General features: G+C 30.2%; 1 protein-coding gene across 1 annotated transcript; it reads left to right on the top strand.

Annotated features, from left to right (window-relative positions):
• The first annotated feature begins 3,293 nt into the window (after window positions 1-3,293).
• Window positions 3,294-3,903, top strand: LOC124820919 (pectinesterase inhibitor 1). Its single transcript, XM_047292708.2, has one exon. It carries the CDS (start codon window positions 3,321-3,323, stop codon window positions 3,855-3,857), a length of 537 nt encoding a protein of 178 aa, XP_047148664.1. The 5' UTR covers window positions 3,294-3,320; the 3' UTR covers window positions 3,858-3,903.
• Window positions 3,904-21,419: the final 17,516 nt, after the last annotated feature.

Genomic DNA, 21,419 nt, shown 5'->3' with positions numbered 1-21,419 from the left:
AAGTAACTAAGTTACCATAAGTTTAAATATGTGTACATTTTCTCATAATAAATTAATAGTTAATATATAGATTTTGTCAAAGACATTCTAAAATTGACTTTATGAGTATCTATCTTTTCTTTCTCTATATATCTATTTTGAGTTTTAAATTGTTGAAAAATATGGTGTGAAGTGAAGGGTTGCTATTTCTGGCAAAATGCACATGCTTGCATCCATATTCACATGCTGATGCAACATACCATGTGTACCAAATATATATTATCTCTCTTCTTCTTCCTTTCTGTTTTATGTCTGTCACCCTTCAAATATATATTTTCTTTCTAAAAATATTAGAATACCCTAAATGCTTTTTATAAATTTTAAAAAAAATATATAATGTCCCACAGGTTTTGAAGTGTGACATAATTTAATTTGGGCCTATCGGTTTTGTTGGGCTACTACAAATTTACAATACTCAAACCTTTAGTTCATAGTTATGTGAAGGTATTGCTTTCTGCATTTCCACAATTACTAACCGTAATACCATAGTGATGTAAAAAGACTAAAACATCCTCTACTACTCACTGCAGTTGCTATAGATGTTACTACCGTTGCTTTCACGGTTACTTCCACCGTTACTGCCTTTGCAGAAAAAGAAGACGAGAGAAGAACGTTACAAAAGGAAAAAGAAATAATGAAAAAAAAAATCTGGAAAGCTTTTGAAAAGCTCTTTTTCAAAGACATTTGAGCTAGGAGTTTTCAGGAAAATTTAAAGTATTATATGCATTTCAAATTTTATTTTAGAAAATTTCATTAAAGGAAAACCTTTTCACAATGTAATTGTTTTTTTATGACCCAGAAATCTGATAATTTTGTACTTGATTCTAAAATCTTTGTCTAAATTGGATATACATGTGAATTGTTTTTTTACTATTTCAATATCATTTAATTATTTTTTATAAAATAATAAAAAGTTTTGAAAAAAACATAATATTATTAAATATTAATATGAAAAGGATGTATTCTCATTTTTCTAATATCAAATATTTATAAAAAATTATAAATATACGCATTATAAATTTATTAAAATATCTATTAAATTTGTAAAGTTAATAAAACAAAAATTGATAAAATTTAAAAATATTTTAAAAAATTACAAAAACAAAATAATTAATCAAATTTAAAAATATTTAAAATTTCTTTTTACTCTAATTTTTTAAATTCTTATGAAATATTTTTTATACACTAATAAAAATTATAATTTATCACTTGAAAACATAAAAAAAACAAAAATTAAACAAATAATAATTAAAATTTAACATAAATCTTTCGTCTTTTAAATTTTAATATATGTTGCATGACAATAAACAATATTCATGAAAATATTAAATTATTATATTATTTTTTATATAATTGTAGAATAAAATTACAGTTATGATAATAAAATGGAAAATGAAAATAATTATATAAAAACCATCAAAACAATATTTTACATTTGATAAAAATAAACAATAAATAAAAGTATTAAAAAGAAGTCAAACTGTGTCCTAAAAACAATGTACACCATTAAATGAAATTGAGCAAAGAAAATAAAAATATAATTAAGAATATAATAAGAAGATGAAAAATATCTTAAAATCTAAGAAAAAATTTCCCATGTGAAAATTAAAGATAAAAACAATTATCCTATTAAACACTTAAATTGAGAATTAAAATTCTTATATGAAAAAATAATAAATAAAAACATTAAAAATGAAAAGAAATATTAAAATATATAAACATAAAATATATTTAATTTACATACATATACAAATATTATGATAATAGAAAAAATATCTTGAATCTTTGAATTAACTTCATGGTGTGGTAAGTCAAATAATTAAAAAAGAAAAAAATATGTAGCTAAAAGATTAATAAAGATTATAAAACTAAAATATAAGAATAAGGAATAATATATTATGATTGTTAATCTATCATTTATTATTATCTTTATTTGAATCATATTTGACTTGAAGTCAAAATATCTTTTTATAGACATTATCAATCGGTTTAGATGTATGAAACAACCAAAGACTTTCAAACACCAATAAAAACAAAGATCATCTAACTTGCAGAAACAATAAACTATTTAAAAATTTAATAAAGAATAAAATGTGATGTTAAAAAATATTTTTAACTTTAGAAGTGCCACTAAGTGCAAAAGAGTGCTTCCTTTATTCTATTTATTGCTCCATCAGTTTCTAGAACGTTTAACATAATTAATGTTTTAATAAATGATTTGTTTTATATAACACCTTAATTTAGTAGATTATATTACTAATTAAAAATTTAGAAGAAAAAAATACATAAACAAAAATAATATATATATATATATATATATATATATATATATATATATATATATATATAAAGTTATTAATGAAAATAATTCAAGTTAATACTTTACATTAATTCTTTTATCAATTAGAAGGAATTATATAGTTAAAAACTATATACTTAAACCATAATTATTATTTTATTAGAAGGAAGTATACCGTACAAAAATTAAACGAAAATTATTTTATTCTAAAAAGATTACAAATAATCATGTTATTTCATACTCTTTCAACTACACTATCTCTTATTCACACATAAAATTGTCTTATCCTCATTCTCACCTATACTCATATATGTGTCCACTTTCTTAGTTTGCAATATTAATTAATTAATTTTTATAAAATAATAAAAAATTATCTCAAAGAAAACATAATATTATTTAATATTAAATATGAAAACGATATATTCTCGTTTTTTCAATATTAAATATAATAAATTAAAATTATAATAATATACCTTTCAATTTAAAGTATCACATATAATTTCATGATAACCAATACATTTATTAAATCTGCATAAATTACTTCTAAGTGTTTCTTGTAAAAGTTATATTTTCTTCAAAAAGTAGTAGAAAACTAGATTTCTTTTTATAAAGAGTAATCATAAAAAAAATTATAAAAAGAAATCCACCAATATTATAATTAATACTATTAATGAGAAAACATTTTTAAACAAATTTTTCTATAATCTCTAAATGAATCTGCATAAATTGTTGACTGCACGATTCTAAAAATAACCAACATTCTTATGCAAATAAAGAAAAGTATTCAAATATATAAGAAAACAGTCAAAAGAAAATATTAAAGTATTTTTTTATTACGGTCAAACAACTTGAACATATTCAGCATTTTCTTTCCTTACCCGTCATATTCAATTGAGTAGTATAAATAAGTGCATCATCAAGCCAAAATTTGAAGAAACCTCTTAGGCTTCTGGTTTTGAAAGAAAAAAACCAGACAGAAACAATGGTTAGTAATATGTCTCCTCTTGTGTCTGTGTTTGTGATCTTCTTGGTCGCTTCAACCTCGTATGCAATTCCAGTCAGTGAAGTGAAGACCATCTGCAGCCAAACTCAAAAACCTTCATTTTGTTTGCGTCTTCTTATGTCAAACCCTAACCCTAATGCAAGCCTGATTGACCTAACTCAGTACACCATTAACGTTGCAAGAGCAAAGGTAACGAACACCATCAAATTGATCCATGATCTGATTGCTCATGGTAATTCCAATGCAAAAAGTCACTACAGAATATGTTTGGTGCATTTTGGTTCAGAAGGTGCCCTTCGTGACATTGATTACACTAAAGAGATGCTTCAGAAAAGAGATTACCAAGGTGTGAATGTGGCTGCTTCTGCAGTATCAACTGATATTGAAGATTGCATTTCAGGAGATTCACCATCTGATCCTCCTTTCCATGACCCTTCTGATCTTCCAAAGTATGCTGCAGTTATTGAGTCTGTTCTTGATGTTATTCTTGTTCTTTCTAAATTTTTAAGGCACTGAATTGCTCGTACTTAATTCTTCATATGATTATAAATAAGTATTGTTAAGATTGTCATGATGATTGCTTTTTCTAGGAAATTTCTGATTGTGTTGTGTTTTACTTTATTTAACAGGTTTTTTTTCTTTTTTTTCATTCAAAATATTATTTGAACATGAACTTTTACTCATAAAGACATAATTGAATACCACTTAAACCAAATATTTGTCAATTCATTGTTAGTCTCACAAAGTTCATCGGATTCTTCTTACAATTCTCAACAATTGAAAGCAAATATTTATTAATAATTTTAAAACAAACAAACCTTATTGTTTGTAAACAATTTTGTATGGGTTGAGTAACTTAATATAAAAAAAATGGATTGGGTTGTATTGTTTTTATTAGATGAGTCATAAGATATAAATTATTTTGTTAAAATTTATAATTTGTAAATATTATTTTTTAGAATTTATCGAATAATTTTTTTGGAAAGGGACCATATTCTTTAAAAATAAACGTAAATAAAATAAATAAATAATATCTATGTTATTATTATTTAATAATTTTTGTCTAGATTGAAGTAGTGTATATCATCCTCGTAATAGAGGAAATCTTTTTTTGTAACTACGTAATTTTTTTATCATTAGAAAATGTTATCATTTGATAAATAAAACATAATTTCTTTATTTAATAAAATAAGTAGTAATATACACTTTTGGTAATTATTTTTTATGCTATCTTTTAATTAGATAATTTTATCTTTTAATAAATAAAAATAATTTCTTTATTTAGTAAAATTATATAAGAGGAATATGGTGTTATCTTTTAATTAACTAATGCTATGATATGATTTTGAAGAATTTTTTGATTTTTTTAATTAAATATAGGAAATAATGATTCATATGGATATTAAATGTAATATTAGTAAGTATAAAATATTAAATATTGAAAATTGATATGGATTGTAGTGAATCTTCTCTTGTTTATCATATATAAATTTGAGATAAAATGAAAATTCTTTTTGTGAGAACATTTTATGAGTTCTAATTTATAGGAAATAATTTTGATGTTATTCGAGTAACATGTAACAATGAATCTCATTGGTTTTGAATGAGTTAGAACATGCTAACAATCCGACTTATCACGGGTTTGGGTTAAGTTGGGTTTGAAAAAAAGAATTTTTTTTATACAGGTCAATTTTCAATCCGGCTCACTTACAATTTTTATTGTATTGTAAATGAGAATAAAGAAAAAGATGTTTCAAGAGAGTAAAATATCATAAATTTATACATTCAAGACTCTAATCTTATAAACGGGTAGGTGACACAAAAATTATCAATGTTATAAACTTATTTATTCGTTTTTTGAGTTTTCTTTTAGATTATATTTGAGTTGTATGTTAATTTTTTATTTTGAATTCTCTTGGGAGTTTAAATCATTTTAGAGTGAAATTATTATATTTGAATTACAAAAAAATTGTAATTTTTTGGATTAAAAAAATCTTTTAATTAAGTGGGTCAGTGAGTCAATTCGTTTAACCCACCAACCTGTGATGGGTCGGATTGGGTTCAAATTTTTTCGGACTCGCTAATAAATGAACCGAATTGGATTGGATCACTAAATGGTCAACCCGTGGTGGGCTAGAACGAGTTGAGTCGGGTGGTTTGTTTTGATAATACTAATTTTAAGTGTAGAGTGAATATCATTATCTAAATTGATAATTTTATCATTTTATTATAGATAGTTTTTTTTAGATGATTTTTGTTATTATAGATAGTTATTATAATTTTAAAAAATAGTTAAATTTATAAAAAATGATTAAATTTTAAAAAATATCACTTAAAGGGTGAATTCGATAATAAAAAATTGATTTAGAAACATTATGTAAAATAGGAAAGAAAATATTAACACCAAAACGGATAGTCTCCTCTATGTAATAGTATGGATAATTATTTTGATTTAAAAAGATAAAGAGTAAAATTAGAAACAAAATGTGTACATCTAATAAGAGAGTCTCTTTATATAATAGTATATATTTGATTTAAAAAAATACTTAAAAGGTAAAATTGGAAAAAATGTATACAACAAAAATCTCTTTATTTAACAATATAGATTACTACTAGAATGTTTCTTGTAAAAAAAAATCATATATTTTCTTTAAAAATAGTAGAAAACTAGATTTATTTTTATAAAGGGTAACGAAATATACAAAAGAAAACAATCTAGCGATAATGCAATTAAATGCTATTAATGATAAAACACTTTTTAAACATTAATTTCAATAATATCTAAATGAATGCATTGATTGTATTAGCACCATTCCAAAAATAACCACCATTAAACTTAAATTTTTTAAAATCTCTTCATTAATGAACTTGCATTAATTAAACGTTTTTAGGAAAGGTGGTGGATTCCAACTCGTGAACACAATACTTCAGTTAACATTTCTTAATAAAAAAAGTGATTAAAACTTATCCATTATTTTTAACTGAGAAGTATAAAGTGCTATCAAACCAAAATTTGAAAAAACCATTCAGTCTTGAATTAAAAGAAATCATGAGACAAAACAATGATTTTCAATTTGTCTTTATTTATGTGTGTTTGTGTTCTTCTTGTTGCTTCAACGTCATATGCAATACTAGATAGCGAAGTGAAGAACATATGCAACCAAACTAAAAACTTTCGTTTTAGCTCTTCTTATGTGAAACCCTAACCTTAACTTAGTTTTTGTTAATATCATTCAATACACCATTGACATTGCAAGAGCAAAGGTGACCAACACGATCAAATTGATCCTCTACAGATGAAGTTGCAAAGTGCAAAGTCCATTGTTGAATATTGTCTTAGACAGTTTATAAAAACAAAGTTGTATCCCTGTTTTAGAGAGACTTTTTGGAAGATTTTGAAAGATACTTTTAGACCTTTTAATGAGTTTTCATAAACACACTTTCTCTATACTTAATACATGCTTTTAGAGAGGAAGAAGAGACATGACTATCAACTTCATTTTAAAGTTTGTATCCATTATGAGGAGTTAAGCCTCTCTTGTGTTGAAGCTAAGATGTAATCCTTTGAAACTCTTTTGTATTGGTAATGATTTATCTATCAAAGTATGTTTTTATTATACGTTTGTGAATTAGTTTATGCTTGTTGTTGGATGAACTTATCACTCATCTTATTTTATTAGCTTGTGATTAAGTGAGAACTGGTTCCAAGTTGTGATATAACTAAATCTCCTCCTACTTTTAGTTCCTAGGAATAGATCTAATGCTCTTGCTAGTTATAGAGTCTTTATCTTAATGCAAGTGATTCATTCAAGCAGTCACTAAGGAATCATACTAAAGTTTGATTATCTTAGCCTTTAGGTGTTAGGAATGCACGCTAAAGTTATATTTAAAGAGAACTCTCAAGACATAATAATTGCATCTTTGTAATAACAATTGAATCAGTATAAGAGAAGGACAAAGTGGTGAAATCTAACTTCAACGCGTTTTTATTATATTGAAATCAACCTTTGCTTAAAATTGTTTTAAATCAATGTTTCTATACATCTTTATTTCATTAAATCAATGTTTCTATACAACAAATTTTGTTTTCTTTACTTCTCAAACAATCCAAGTATTGTTTTATTTAAATCAAATTAGTTTAAGCTTTGTATGATCTACCAAATCCCTACGAATACGAAATTTATTATACTACAAACTACTAGTGTATTTGTTGGAAAAATTGATTGCATTGGAGCATCAATAACGAGCACGTTTTGGAGATAGAGGTCGAGGTGCATCGAGCCTAGCTTTCTATTGTTCTTATTCTTTTCAACATGGGGGGCACTAGGTCATCTTTTGCAGATGAGGACTTCTCAGCAGTATTTTATTCCCTCGTACCTTTACTAACAACAATGGCTGCCTTTTTCTTCTCTTTATTCTCTTTTTCAAGCCTTTTCTTCCTTATATCTAAGAATATATCCTTTGATTTAGACTCTAATGTTGCCATGATATATGCACACGCAACACAACATTATCAAATGTTAACAACACATTTCATGATATCGCAATTAAAGCATACATACCAAAGACATCATCCCTAAGGATGAGGAGAAAGAAGCACCCTAATAATTGTCTTTGAAAAAGAGCTTCTTAGGTAATTGATCCAAATACGAGAGTACATGTAAATCCTCCGATGTCAAGCATTACTTCGGCCAATCATGGTAACAAACATGGTTTCGAGTCTAATATAAGGGAAATTTGGATTTACTATTGTCAAAATAGAAAAACTCGAAACATGTTGGTCTTATCACTACTAAGAAAAAAACAGTTTTAAACTTCTTGAAGGATTAGGTGTGTTATTTTAATAAACATTCTCGTTTTTTAGCTACTAATGAAAGCTAACTAACGAGATCTCCAAAGTGTGTATAATAATATGGCTTAATACCTCTTTTTGTCCCTCTTTATAAGGGAAATGTTCAATTTCGTCCTACCTTTTTCAGAAAGTTCAATGTGGTCCCACGTTGTGAAAAAAGTGTCCAAGTTAATCCTTTTTTGTCACGGCGTTAAAAATTTAACGATCCTGCTGACAGCGTGGACTGATGTGTGCAACATGGCTTTTTAACTTGGAAACGTGGCAGTGACAGTGTTTTTCACTAACTGAGAACGTGACAGTGGGCAGTGATTAAAAATCTGAGTGTTAGGGTTTGGTTTGGGTAATTCGAAATCGCGATTTGGGGATAAGCATTTTGGAGGACCTATAAATCCAAATTGGGTGATCTTGAAGGTGAAATCTGCAGAGGAAATCCAATTCCGCAAATCAAATCAGGTTAGGTTTTTCGAAAATGTTTTGATTGTTGTGGCGTTTGAGGGGGTTTAACTGTGGGTGAAATTGTTTTGTGTGAAAAGTTGTCTTCTTTTGATGCATGATAGTGGTCCCATAGGTCTTACTTTAACTGAAATTAGTGGTCTCCGTTTGCATTTGCAGGGTTCGGGTAGGGATGTCTGATGACATGTTTCGGGTAGTGGTCCACCATGGTGGGACCTTGATCAAAGAAGTCCCCTTTAATTATATAGGCGGAGAGATAGTTAATTGGGACGTAGACCCCGATAAATGGTGTTATTTTGGAGTATTAGGTTCACTTAACCATATGGGATACATGCAAGTAGAAGAATTATATTACAGTGTCCAACATGTTCTACATAAGGTTGATGATGATAAAGGAGCTATGAACATGATGAATGTGGCTAAGTATTTAGGGGAAGTGAACCTGTATGTTGTGCATGGGGTGGACGAAGCAACTATCTTAGAAAATGATGAGAATGAGATTCTTTTGCTATGTGAAGGTCATGCAGAGAGTGGTGAGGATAGTGGCGTAGGAGGAGAAGCACAAGTTGGGGGTGGTGAGGAAGGAATGGAAGACGTAGTGGAGGGTGTAGTGGAGGTTGAGAATGAGTATGCAGTGGATGTTGAGAATGAGGATGCACGGGATGTTGAGAATGTAAGTGAAGGATTGAAGGTTCACAATGAGGATTTACTGGATGTTGACAATGAGGATTGGTTGGATGTTGACACTACAAAAAAACTATTATTTAGTGGAGGTTTATTTTCCCTTTTGCGGAGGTTTTTACCCTCCGCAAATTAATTTCCAGAGGTTTCTTAAACCCCCGCAATTAGAGTCGTAGCTATTAATTTGCGGAGGTTTTTAATGGCCCCTGGTATCCAATTTATATTGTAGAGGTCTTTTTGTGGAGGATTTTAACCTCTTCTATTAGTGACTATTATTTTGTAGAGACTTAAAACCTCATTTATTCATAATTATCCACCTACATTTATAATTTTTTAATTTAGTGAAACTTGTTTTTCATAATAACAAAATATAGAAAATATATAAATTTGAAAAGTATACAAAAATTAATTTTATTAATAATTAAAGATAAAGTACATTTATTGACAATTACAATGTAGATATAAAAAAAATACAAAAAGTTAAAAAGAAAATATTTAACGGGAAAATCTTATTATCACTATATCTTTGAACTCTCTAAAATATGTTATTCTACCCTAAGTCTTCAACTTCATCCATTCGATGCAGTGGCGGAACTTTATATTCTTTAGATGCCAAAACTTCAGCACTTTAGATTCAGTAAGAAAACCCATTTTTGCTTCCAAGCAACATATCCACCACATGGTGCAACTGTTCCATCTGGATTCTTGATCAAATTGCCTACAATCAAATCTGCACCCAAAGTCAGCACACATTTAGAATAGGGCTAGCAACCAAAGTCATCAAACACAATAGCTATAAACCTATAACTCTTAATAAAAGGCATCAAAGATTTGAGACGCAAAAAGTCCCCTACATTAATTCAACCTCTTCAAAGTGCTGGGAAATTGCATGATCTTTCATCCACCCAACTTTGTCTGTTCATTCAACTTTAATCTCAATTTTATTATATAGAGCCCGAGTTACACCATTTAACAATCTTAAAATAGCATTTATTTTTCTATGTGAATTAAATGCTCTTAGACTAACAAAGCCCAAGTTAATAATTCTATCAATAGATGACTATAAAGAGTGGTACTGCCAATAACCTCTCTTCTCTTTATACATGAGGCAGTGAAAAGTATAACTGCCATACCACTGGATGTCTTGCTTGAATTAATTACAAGTTGACATCATTAGTGTATTCTTAAACTAAATTTTCTCTAAACCATTGTATCTGATTAACTATATTCGGATTTCTCAAGCAATGATGCAATAGTAACAACTATGTCTAAACAAAAGAAATTTACAAATACAAACTTACAACTGGCAGTCAGTTGTCCAAGCTGAATCAACTTTCCAAAGTCCTCTATATTCTCTCTAGCAGTCGATTGTCCTCTGTACAAAAATGTTTGCACAAAGAGTGAGCCTTGCTTGTTTTTGTAAATTGAAAAGACTGGCTATGCCATTTTCCCACATTTGTAAAGCAATGCACACTAAAGTTGAATAAGGGGCATCAACCACTTCCTCTATTTCGATCTTCCAATTTAGAGAGTTGTATAGCAGCATAGCAGGTTGTAGAATCTGTTTCAGGATTCATCACACAACTCCCAGATGTTACTTGTATGTTAGAAAAAAGAAAAAAAAAAGACAAAGGGACCATACCAGTTAAGATTTTCGAGAGAATTAGAGGGACAGGGTCATGAATAGTTTGAGGTTCTGATGGTGAAAAGAGGCCAAAAGGAACAACATCCAAGACAATTTTAAAATTCTAACAATTGAATACATCGTGTTTTATGGGATGCAAAAGCTTCGGGCTCCCATGTTTTGTTCAACTCAACACAAAGTATTTCTTGTTCCAAGTGAAAAAAATAAAGCAATTCCAGCTAGTAAATCTTGTCTGCTCCGCACTAAAATTACACAATAAACTATGAACTTTCAACATAGATCATTATTACTTGTGAAACAGTACAGATGCATTATTATTTAATATACAATATCCCAGTGTTAGCCACTATTTCTTCTAATAAAATACTAAGGCTAGTTAAGGTCAGTATGAAGATCTACTCCCTCTTTCAGTACTTTGCTATCTATATTTAGATAAGGAAACACAAAATGGTTTTAAAAATATTCCAAAAATTCCTACCATAGCTAGCTAACCCCAAAAACATTTGGTTGTGGAGCTGAATCAGCGCCTAAAGATACTACAACCTGTGTTTCCTTCAGTATAGCTTTCCTCGCACTCAATAATTGGCTGCAACCGGATAGCTTCCTCGCACTCAACAATTGCCTGCAGAAACCTTCCCAAATCGATCAAAGTTGTGCTCTTATAGTAGTGATGCATTGCCTTATTGGAGTCAAGAGCACTGGCTCTGTCATACAAAACTAAAGCCTCTTCAAATCTTCCTACCATTGCTACATGAAAACCACAAAGAACTTATTCCAATAACAAAACAAGAACAACGATAAAGCAAGATAGAATTTTTAAATTGAAAACACTTTAGGAAGCAAATCCATCAAATATTGGAGTATAAAATTTCAAGATTGAAAGAAAAAAATAATCTCAAGGTATTCCCACTCCGATTGTAAAGTTCTTTTACAACATCATCAAGTTGCGCACTATTACAAAATCAACATTACAAATACAATTAGTTGCAAAAGTAATCAAGCGAAATTATCAGGCAAAAGCAATAAACTTACATAACTGTTCAGATAGTAAAATTAAAAGAACTCTATAATTAGAAATAGCTAACTGATAAATGTTAAATGCACAACGAATAACAAGGGTTAATGATGAAGCGATGAACTAACCAGAACGCCTAGGGTTAATGACGAAGTTATGAACCCTAGTCGACGAGCGCTCTGGTTTGCTGAACCAGGCTGACGAGTGCAGTTGAACCCTGGGCGACGAGCGATGAAGGATGAACGGAGAATGATGATGTCACTGATTGATGAAGTGAGAACATAAACTGAGAATGATTGATGATGGATGAACTACGAACGATTGATGTCGGGTGAAAAAATTAGGAACAAACTCAGAAGTAGAAGGGAAACAGGAAATATGAAAGTGGGAAAATTTGGAGTATAGGAGGGAAGGTTTGGGGAAATTTGAAGTATAGGAAGGAAGGTGCGGGAAAATTTAGGAGGGAAGTTAAAAAGGTGAAAAAATGTATCTTATTCTGCAGAGGTTATAACTCTCTTCAAAATATAATAAAAACCTCTTCTGTTATCAGTTGTTTGACAATTCATTATAAATATTTTAAATAATATTGATTTGTGGAGGGTTTTTATAACCTCCACAAAATAACCTCCACTAATTAACCAATTTTTTGTAGTGTGAGCATGACGATGCATTGGAGGTTGAGAAGGAGGATTCAGTGTATAATGAGGATGTTCAGCATGAGGATGCAGAAGATAATGATGTTGCAGTGGAGGTTGAGAATGAGGATGAAGTTGAGGATGTAAGTGAAGAAGCATTAGAAGTGGATAATGAGGCTGAAATTGAGGTCGAAAGTGAAGAAGAAGTGGAAGTGAACAGTGATGATGCAGCAGGAATGGATGATCTGAGTGGTGATGAATACGTCGATGATGAAGACAGTGAAAAAGAAACCCAACAATGTAGGGGTTTGTCAGATGATGATTGGGAGTCTGATAAGCTTTTAACTCCTGAAAATAGTGCAAGTGAGGAGGATGACAATGATGATACAATAGATGTAGGTCCTTTCTCAAAATATGCAAAGCAGAAGTCCATGGCAGATTACAAGTGGGAAGTGGGCACTATTTTTACTGACAGGGAAGAGTTTAAGGATGCTATTAGAAGGTATGTTGTTCATGCTGGGAGGGATCTAAAATTTATCAAAAATGATAACCGTAGGGTGAGGGTGACATGCATGGGTGGCCAAGGTAAGTGCCCATGGGTAGCTTATTGTGGTTATTTGCCGTCACGAAAAATTTGGCAATTGAGGAAGATAATTGATACTCATAGTTGTAGTAGACAACTTAATATTAAACTGATGAATGCTAAGTGGTTAATCAGGAAATAGATAGATCTTTAGTTGAGAATCCTAGTTTAAAGGTGAATGATATTCGTACTAAAGCATTAAGAAAATGGAATACAAATGTTTCAATATCTAAGGCAAGAAGGGCAAAGTTAATTGCCACAAGACAGGTTGAAGGAGATTTCATAGAACAATATAAAAGGGTGTACGACTATGGACATGAGCTGTTGAGGTGTAATCCAGGGTCAACAGTGCAAATTAAAGTTGACTCTCATAATGGTGACCCAATGTTTCAAAGAATGTATGTTTGTCTCAAAGCTTGTAAAGATAGTTTCATAAGTTGTAGGCCCATTATATGTTTAAACGGATGTTTTTTGAAAGGTGTTTACAAGGGGGAGCTGCTGACTGCTGTTGGTAGGGACCCAAACGACCAAATGCTACCCCTTGCCTATGCAGTAGTAGAAGTGGAGAACAAAGACAGCTGGACATGGTTTTTGCAATTGTTAATTGAAGACCTCGGGGGCAGTGAAGTATGTGGAGGGTGCACATGGATGTCAGACCAGCAGAAGGTATAATGTGCAACTTATTTTCATTTTTAGTTAATGATTTTGTATAGGATATGATTTTATTACTAAACTTAATTGTGCAGGGGTTAGTCTTAGCTATCCAAGAGCTTTTGCCTCGGGCAGAACAAAGATACTGTGTAAGGTACCTCTATGCAAACTTTAGGAAAAGATTTGGTGGGCAGGTATTAAAAAATCTGATGTGGAGTGCTGCAACCACCACATATCCCCAGGCTTGGGAGAGAGAAATGCTGAAAATTAAAGAAGTCAATGTTGAAGCATATAAATACCTCATAGCCATTCCCCCAAGGTAACCCATTAGCCATTATATACACATTAATGTCCTAGATGCATTGTAACCCATTTGAGAATTCGTTTTTTGAACAGGTTTTGGTCAATACACATTAATGTCCTAGATGCATTGTAACCCATTTGAGAATTCTTTTTTTGAACAGGTTTTGGTCAAGGTCTCGCTTCACAGCTCAACCAATGTGTGATACCCTTGATAACAACATCACTGAAGCTTTCAACAGTGTCCTCATTCATGCAAGAGGAAAACCAATTATCACAATGATGGAGGATATCAGAGTGTATATCATGAAAAGGTGGGCCACCAACAGAAGCAAGGTGGCATATATGGACTTCACAATATGCCCAAAGATAAAGAAGAGGCTTCAGAAAGAATGTAATTTGTCTAGATTTTGGCTGCCAAGGTAATCTTATCACCACAATTTATATACATTTTGTTATTTACGTTCATTGATGTGCTTTATTTCTTTCAGCTGGGCTGCACGAAAGATTTTTGAGGTTAGGCACACTTCATCTGTTGGGAACAAGTTCACAGTGGATCTGGACACTAAATAGTGTAGCTGCAGAAAGTGGATGATCAGTGGCATCCCATGCTGTCATGCAATTGCAGCAATGAACTAGTGTAATGTTCATCCAGAAAACTTTATACCCACTTGCTTCAGAAGATCCACATATGAAGAGGTGTATGCGTCCATAATTTTTCCACTCAATGGTCCTCAACTATGGCAAACCACAAATTTCAATGATGTACTACCACCACTGATAAGGAAGTTGCCTGGGAGGCCAAAGAAAAAACGCAAGTTGGAGGCATGGGAGTTAACTAAGGACAACACTCAAATGCGTGTTGGAGGGCATAGGAAAAAGTGTACCATTTGCCGTCAGACAAAGCACAACAGGAATAACTGCCCTTTACGGCCCCAACCAGCAGAAGCAAACCAGCCACCAGAAACAAACCAGCCACCAGAAGCAACCCAGCCACCAAAACCAAGCCAGCCAACACAAACAACCCAGTCACCAGAAACAACACAACCAACCCAGCCACCTCCAACTTCCCAATCATCCCGTCCACCAAAATTCAGAGTCAGAAGAAAAGATACATAGATAGATGAATTGGTTTATTATGTACTGTACTGTCTTTATTTTGGTAACAGACATGTTTTGTCTTTTTAGATGAATTGGAGGTTATATGTATTCAATATCATGTACTTTGGTGACAAACCTGTACTGCCTTTATTTAATGAATCAAAGTGCTTTCATCATGTTTTGGTCAAAGCTTGTATTTAGATTTGTAATATGTGCCATTAGTCCTCAGTCATATGCATTATTGGGTTGACCTGTTTCAACATTTTTAAACCAAATGGGGGACTGATTCGAACATTTTCTACATTGCATTGCATAACTGATGTTACACCAACCAAAACACATTCGCATTGTCAACGTACTTTTTTCAACCATCCAAATACATAACAGCTATTAAGCCAACTTATAACAAACACCCAAATTCACCAAAAAGGATTAACTTGGACACTTTTTTCACAACGTGGGACCACATTGAACTTTTTGAAAAAGGTAGGACGAAATTGAACATTTCCCTTATAAAGAGGGACAAAAAGAGGTATTAAGCCTAATAATATTGAAGAAACACTTGAGGAGTAGGTTTTAAGTGAAGTACTTGATATATCAACCTAAAAGCTTGCAAAGAAGCCCAATTATTAGGATGCGGTTGTATAGGGGCAACATTTAGTATGCTTAGTTAGTACTCCCATGGTAAACTCATCAAAAGGGAAACAAACATGCAATTCAGTTATTAAAGTTATAAGAAGTCTTGAGGATAATTTTCATGACCTTGGCAAACAACATCCCCCGCACTCACTCGTTCAATACTTATGGTATCATCATTTACAATTTTGGTTATCATCTCTACACTTTTGGCTAAATCGGTTATAGATGATGCCCACATATACATAGATAAATAAGCTTTCACCCTAGAATCTACCCAATCATACCTGAGCGTAGTAAGATTGAAACCATCACATCATTATGTATAGGCATACCAACCTTACTCTTAGATGACTATGAACTTGCATCTAAGGTAACCAATTACTCGACTTATCAACAAAGTTAGAAGAAGTGGAAGAAGACGATGACATACTTGTGTAAAAGCTTTATAATCAAGATGGATACTTAGGATATCAGAGTAGTGGGGACCTTCTGGTCCTCACCCCTTTATATAGAGGTGTTACGACATAATAACATAAGGATACTTCAGGCCTAATCCACCGCTAGATCTCTTTGAATCTTGTGGATATAAATTTGTGACTCTTTAATTCTAGAGCGTAGTCAAAACGTCAAGTCTCTTGATTGCATATGTTAAAAGTCAACCTTATTCACACTAGAGAAACTAGTTGATTTAAAGTTCGTGTTTTCCATATCAATAGTTGTGATGATCACGTCATCTTTTAGACTCTTGTTTCACTTTATTCATAGGATAACTCGATTCCATACACGAACACTACATAATGTAATATCAACTCAAATTATTCATGTGCACACTTTTATAGACTCTAGACATAATCTACTCCAAACATAATTTCGAAATACTTATGCATTAAGAGTGTTAAGACACGAATCGTCTAGAGAATAGATTGTTTAAGCAACCCAAGTTTTGAAGTTTAACAAACAACATCAAACGAAATATTATTGAGTGGGAAAAGTTGTTTGAAACAAGTAGCGTCTAGTAAAGAAACATCTTATAATGTTTGAAAGAGCTTACGTAATGCTTTCTAGACCAAACTGTTTGAATAGATTAGAAAAGCATAAACAACGTCTAAGGATAAGTGTCTCTCATTGAAATATCTCAATAGACTATATGAGCAAAATAAACTAGCTTTTTATGGAAACAAAAGTCTATCTCTTATATGACACTAAAATTAAAAGAAATGTTTTCATTTCATACAATGTTATATCAAGCAAAACATTCTATAAAGAATATCATTTGATAAGTGACCACCAAACATTTTAGCCTTGAGAAAGCATCTTATGTTTATACCATTTGATGGATACACATTTGTCTTACCACACGATGTATTTATTAGTGAAATGACAAATGATAAAATATCTTGAACACGCTACACTACTTAACGTTTATCAATGTTTAAAAAACATTTAATGTGTATACGAAAAAGTACTTCAACACTTATATACTTTGTCTCTTGATATTCGTACATATCAATAAAGCAGAAAGATATGATCAGAATCATGACACCCAAGAAAAAGACGTTGTGAGAGAAGAAGAATATTCTGGAAATGTTTCCTTGAAGCTTTGTGACATCGTATAATCTCAAATTTTGGTAAGGCTATGAGAAAAAACTTTGAACCTTACAAAGTATACTAAAGTCAGACTTCACATCCAAAGACTATCAAGTCAACTTGTTGGTCTAACAGTCATATTATATATATATATATATATATATATATATATATATATATATATATATATATATATATATATATATATATATATAAGAAAGTTTGAAGAGAAGTTGTGATTGAAGTGGTTGATGAAAAAGTGCATAATAACATACAAAGAGTAGCAACGAGAAAAGAGAGAAAAGCTAAAAGTGTTCTTTTTGAGAGAAAAATCTTTGTAAAGAGAGAAACATTTTGAAGTCTTACAGATTGTATTGTATTTGAACACTTATGCTTTCATTGAGAGTTATTCATCTATAACTGGTAAAAACTCCATTTGTGGATTTATTGTAAGTTCTGGAGAGAACTCAAATACTTGGTTGTTCAACTCAGGTTGAATTGAACATTTAGACAATTGTCTAGGGTTAGGCCTTAGAGAGGTTAAACTCGGTCTAGTCAGGCTGACTAGGAAACCAGGAATGGTACTAATAGTCATTGTAACCAAAAGTGGTGAAAATACTCGATGAGATCCTATAGAGACAAAACTTGTGTAATATTGGAAAAGATTAAGAAAACCCCTTAAAAGTTCTTAAGGAAGAACTAGATGTAGCTCAGGTTGATTGAACTAGTACAAAATCTATGGTGTACTGTTTATCATCTTAAAACTCTTGCACACTATCTTTGTAAACTATTAGACGTTAATTTGCGAAAAGATTTTTAAAACATCATTCACACCCTTCACCACCCCCCCCCCTTCCTCTCTCTAGTGTTTTCCTTATAACTTCAAAGTTGAGTATTCATGTAGTTATGCACCTATCATCTAACCTCATAGTGGATTATAGCGACAATCTTGACTCTAGTTGGCCTACAATTTAAATCTCTCATTATTAGATTATTTTGGCTTAGCCAAAAATGGACTCTTAGCACTAAATCACACCATATAACCTTCGTCAACTCTCACTCTTACGAATGGTAATGAGGCAGGGTGGGAATAAGTTTCACTATCTCATACTTATCCCCAAAAAATATATCCACATCCCATCAGATGACATGTCTACCTATATATGTGCATGCTTTCTTAGTGTTGTAATATCAATTACTTAATTTTTATAAATAATAAAAAATTACTCAGAGGAAACATAATATTTAAATATTTAATATCAAAACAAAATATTCTTGTTTCTTCAATATCAAATATTTTAAAAAAAAGTTATAATTATATACATTTTAAATTATAGTACTAAATTAAATTTCATGAGAACAATACATTTATAAAATTTGCAAACGTCAATGAAATAAAGTTGATAAAATTTAAAAATATTTTAAAAAATATATAAAAATATATATATTCAAATTAATTTTTTAAACATCTCTTTAATTCCATTCTTTAAATTCTAATGAATCTCTTCTTTTATTTGTAAATAAAAATTATAATACGAAACATAAATTAAATCTCACAAAGAATAAATATTAAACTAATAATAATTAAAATTTAACATAAATCTTTCACCTTTTGAAATTTAATATATGTTGGTGGATGATATACAAGATTCATAATTGTTGATAGGGAGAGCTATGTGAAAGCTAAACACATATATCCCATATATGTTTTTGATGATGAAAACAACAGAAATGTTTTTATAGTTTCTTGCACACACATTGAGCAAAATTGTTATTTATATTTGTAACTGTGCTTGAACTATATGTTTTGCATATTCATTGTGCTTATACATGTGATTATATCTATGACATGCATATTCATTGATTAAGATTGATAAACTCTTTGCACATTGCATATCTGTATGAATTAATCGATTATATTGTTTATGTAATTTGTTAGATTCATTAGACATCAGTATTTGCTTAACAGTGGCAAAACTACAAGTTTTAACCGATTACATTATATGTATAATCGATTAAAATTCATGTCTTTGCCTATACTTGATTAACGAGTGCATTGATGAGTTTTGGGTTGGAAGAGTTTTCAAATGTGTTTAAGTGTTCTACTTAACCGATTACATTCTTTTCTTAATTGGTTAAATGAGCATTAACTGAAAATTATTTTTAAATGTTATGACTTGCATTCATTACTTAATCGATTATATACATTGTTTAATCTGTTAAATGTGTTAATTGTAATTATGTTATAACAATATTAATTGCTTAACCAATTACATTAATAACGTAATCGATTAAATTGCGTTAATATTGTCATATCTATAAATATATGCATAGCTCTTTGCATTAAACAACTTTTTGAATCATAATTTTAATGATAAAGTTTGTTGAGTTCATAATTGCAGGAGCGTCTGTTCTCCAAGAATCAAGAAGAATTTCATTTGGAAAGAAATTAAATCAAGCATTCTTGAAGAGTTAAGTCATAACTACCTTAACGGTCATATTTTTAAATGTTATGACTTGCATTGATTACTTAATCCATTACATACATTGCTTAATCTGTTAAATGTAATTATGTTATAGCAATATTAATTGCTTAACCAATTACATTAATAATGTAATCGATTAAATTGCATCAATACTGTTATATTTATAAATAGATGCATAATTCTTTGCATTAAACAACTTTTTGAATCATAACTTTCTTATAAGATAAAGTTTGTTGAGTTCATAATTGCAGGAGCGTTTGTTCTCCAAGAATCAAAAAGAATTTCATTTGGAAAGAAATCAAATCAAGGATTCTTGAAGAGCTGTTATACTTTCATAGTCTGATCAATCTGCACTGAAAGGTGTTTTACTGGAAGATCATAATCGTTTGCAATCACTTGTGATTGTGGTTTTCCTGTTGCTGCTGGCCAGGAAGAGAACTTGTGGAGTTCTAGTGACTTTGAGTGTGGTATCTCAAAGAGGTTGCAAAAAGAGGATTGTTCAGAGAGGAAAGTACATTGAGAGGGTGTCTCTGTATTTCTTGTTGTAGAACTCGATCTATATAGTGGATTTACTTTCAATCCCAGGTTGATTGAAAGAAAACTGGATGTAGGCATTGAGGTCGAACCAGTATAAACTATGATGTTGATCTTTCTATTCTTTCACTCTTTTATTTCCTTACATTCTTTATTTGCTTGCATTCTAAGAAAGGTTCAAAGACTTTGAAAAGTATTTTAAAAGAACAATTTTATTAAACAAAACCAATTCACCCCCTCTTGGTTGAAAAACCAGACCAATCTGTTTCTACAATAACAATGACATTAAATTATTATTTCATAGTAAACGAAATTTTTTTATACAATTATAAATATAGAATTACACTTATGATAATGAATTAGATAATAAAAATAATTATATAAAAAACATCAAAACAATATTCTATATTGATAAAAATAAACAACAAATAAAACTATTAAAAAGAAGTCAAATTGTGTCTTAGAAACAATGTAGTACACTACTAAATGAAATTGTGCAAAGGAAAACAAATGTATAATTGAGGGTATGATACGATGAAAAACATCTTAAAGATCTAAGAAAACTTTTTAGATATCAAACTAGTTGAACTATTGAGATATAAAAAAAAAATTGGCAAAATAAAAATTAGAAAAAATAAAGATATTTTTTTTAATATTACTTAGTAAATGAAGGATTTATGCTATTAAACACTTAAATTAAGAGTTAAACACTATGATGTGAAAACAATAAACAATAAATAAAAATACTAAAAAGAAGTAAAAATATTCAAATATGAGACATAAAAAATATTTAATTTACATACATCACTTGAACATAATTGCATAAAAATATTTAATTTACATAATCATTTGAACATAATTGCATAAAGGACTGTGACGAGAGGGAAAATATCTTGGAGATATAAATGGATAAAAT

The sequence above is a fragment of the Vigna umbellata genome, chromosome 8, assembly GCF_029865625.1.
Source record: "Vigna umbellata cultivar VRB3 chromosome 8, Vumbellata_1.0, whole genome shotgun sequence".
Lineage (NCBI taxonomy): Eukaryota > Viridiplantae > Streptophyta > Magnoliopsida > Fabales > Fabaceae > Vigna > Vigna umbellata.
Note: the sequence above shows the minus strand (reverse complement) of the source record. Positions and strands in the feature narration are given on the sequence as shown.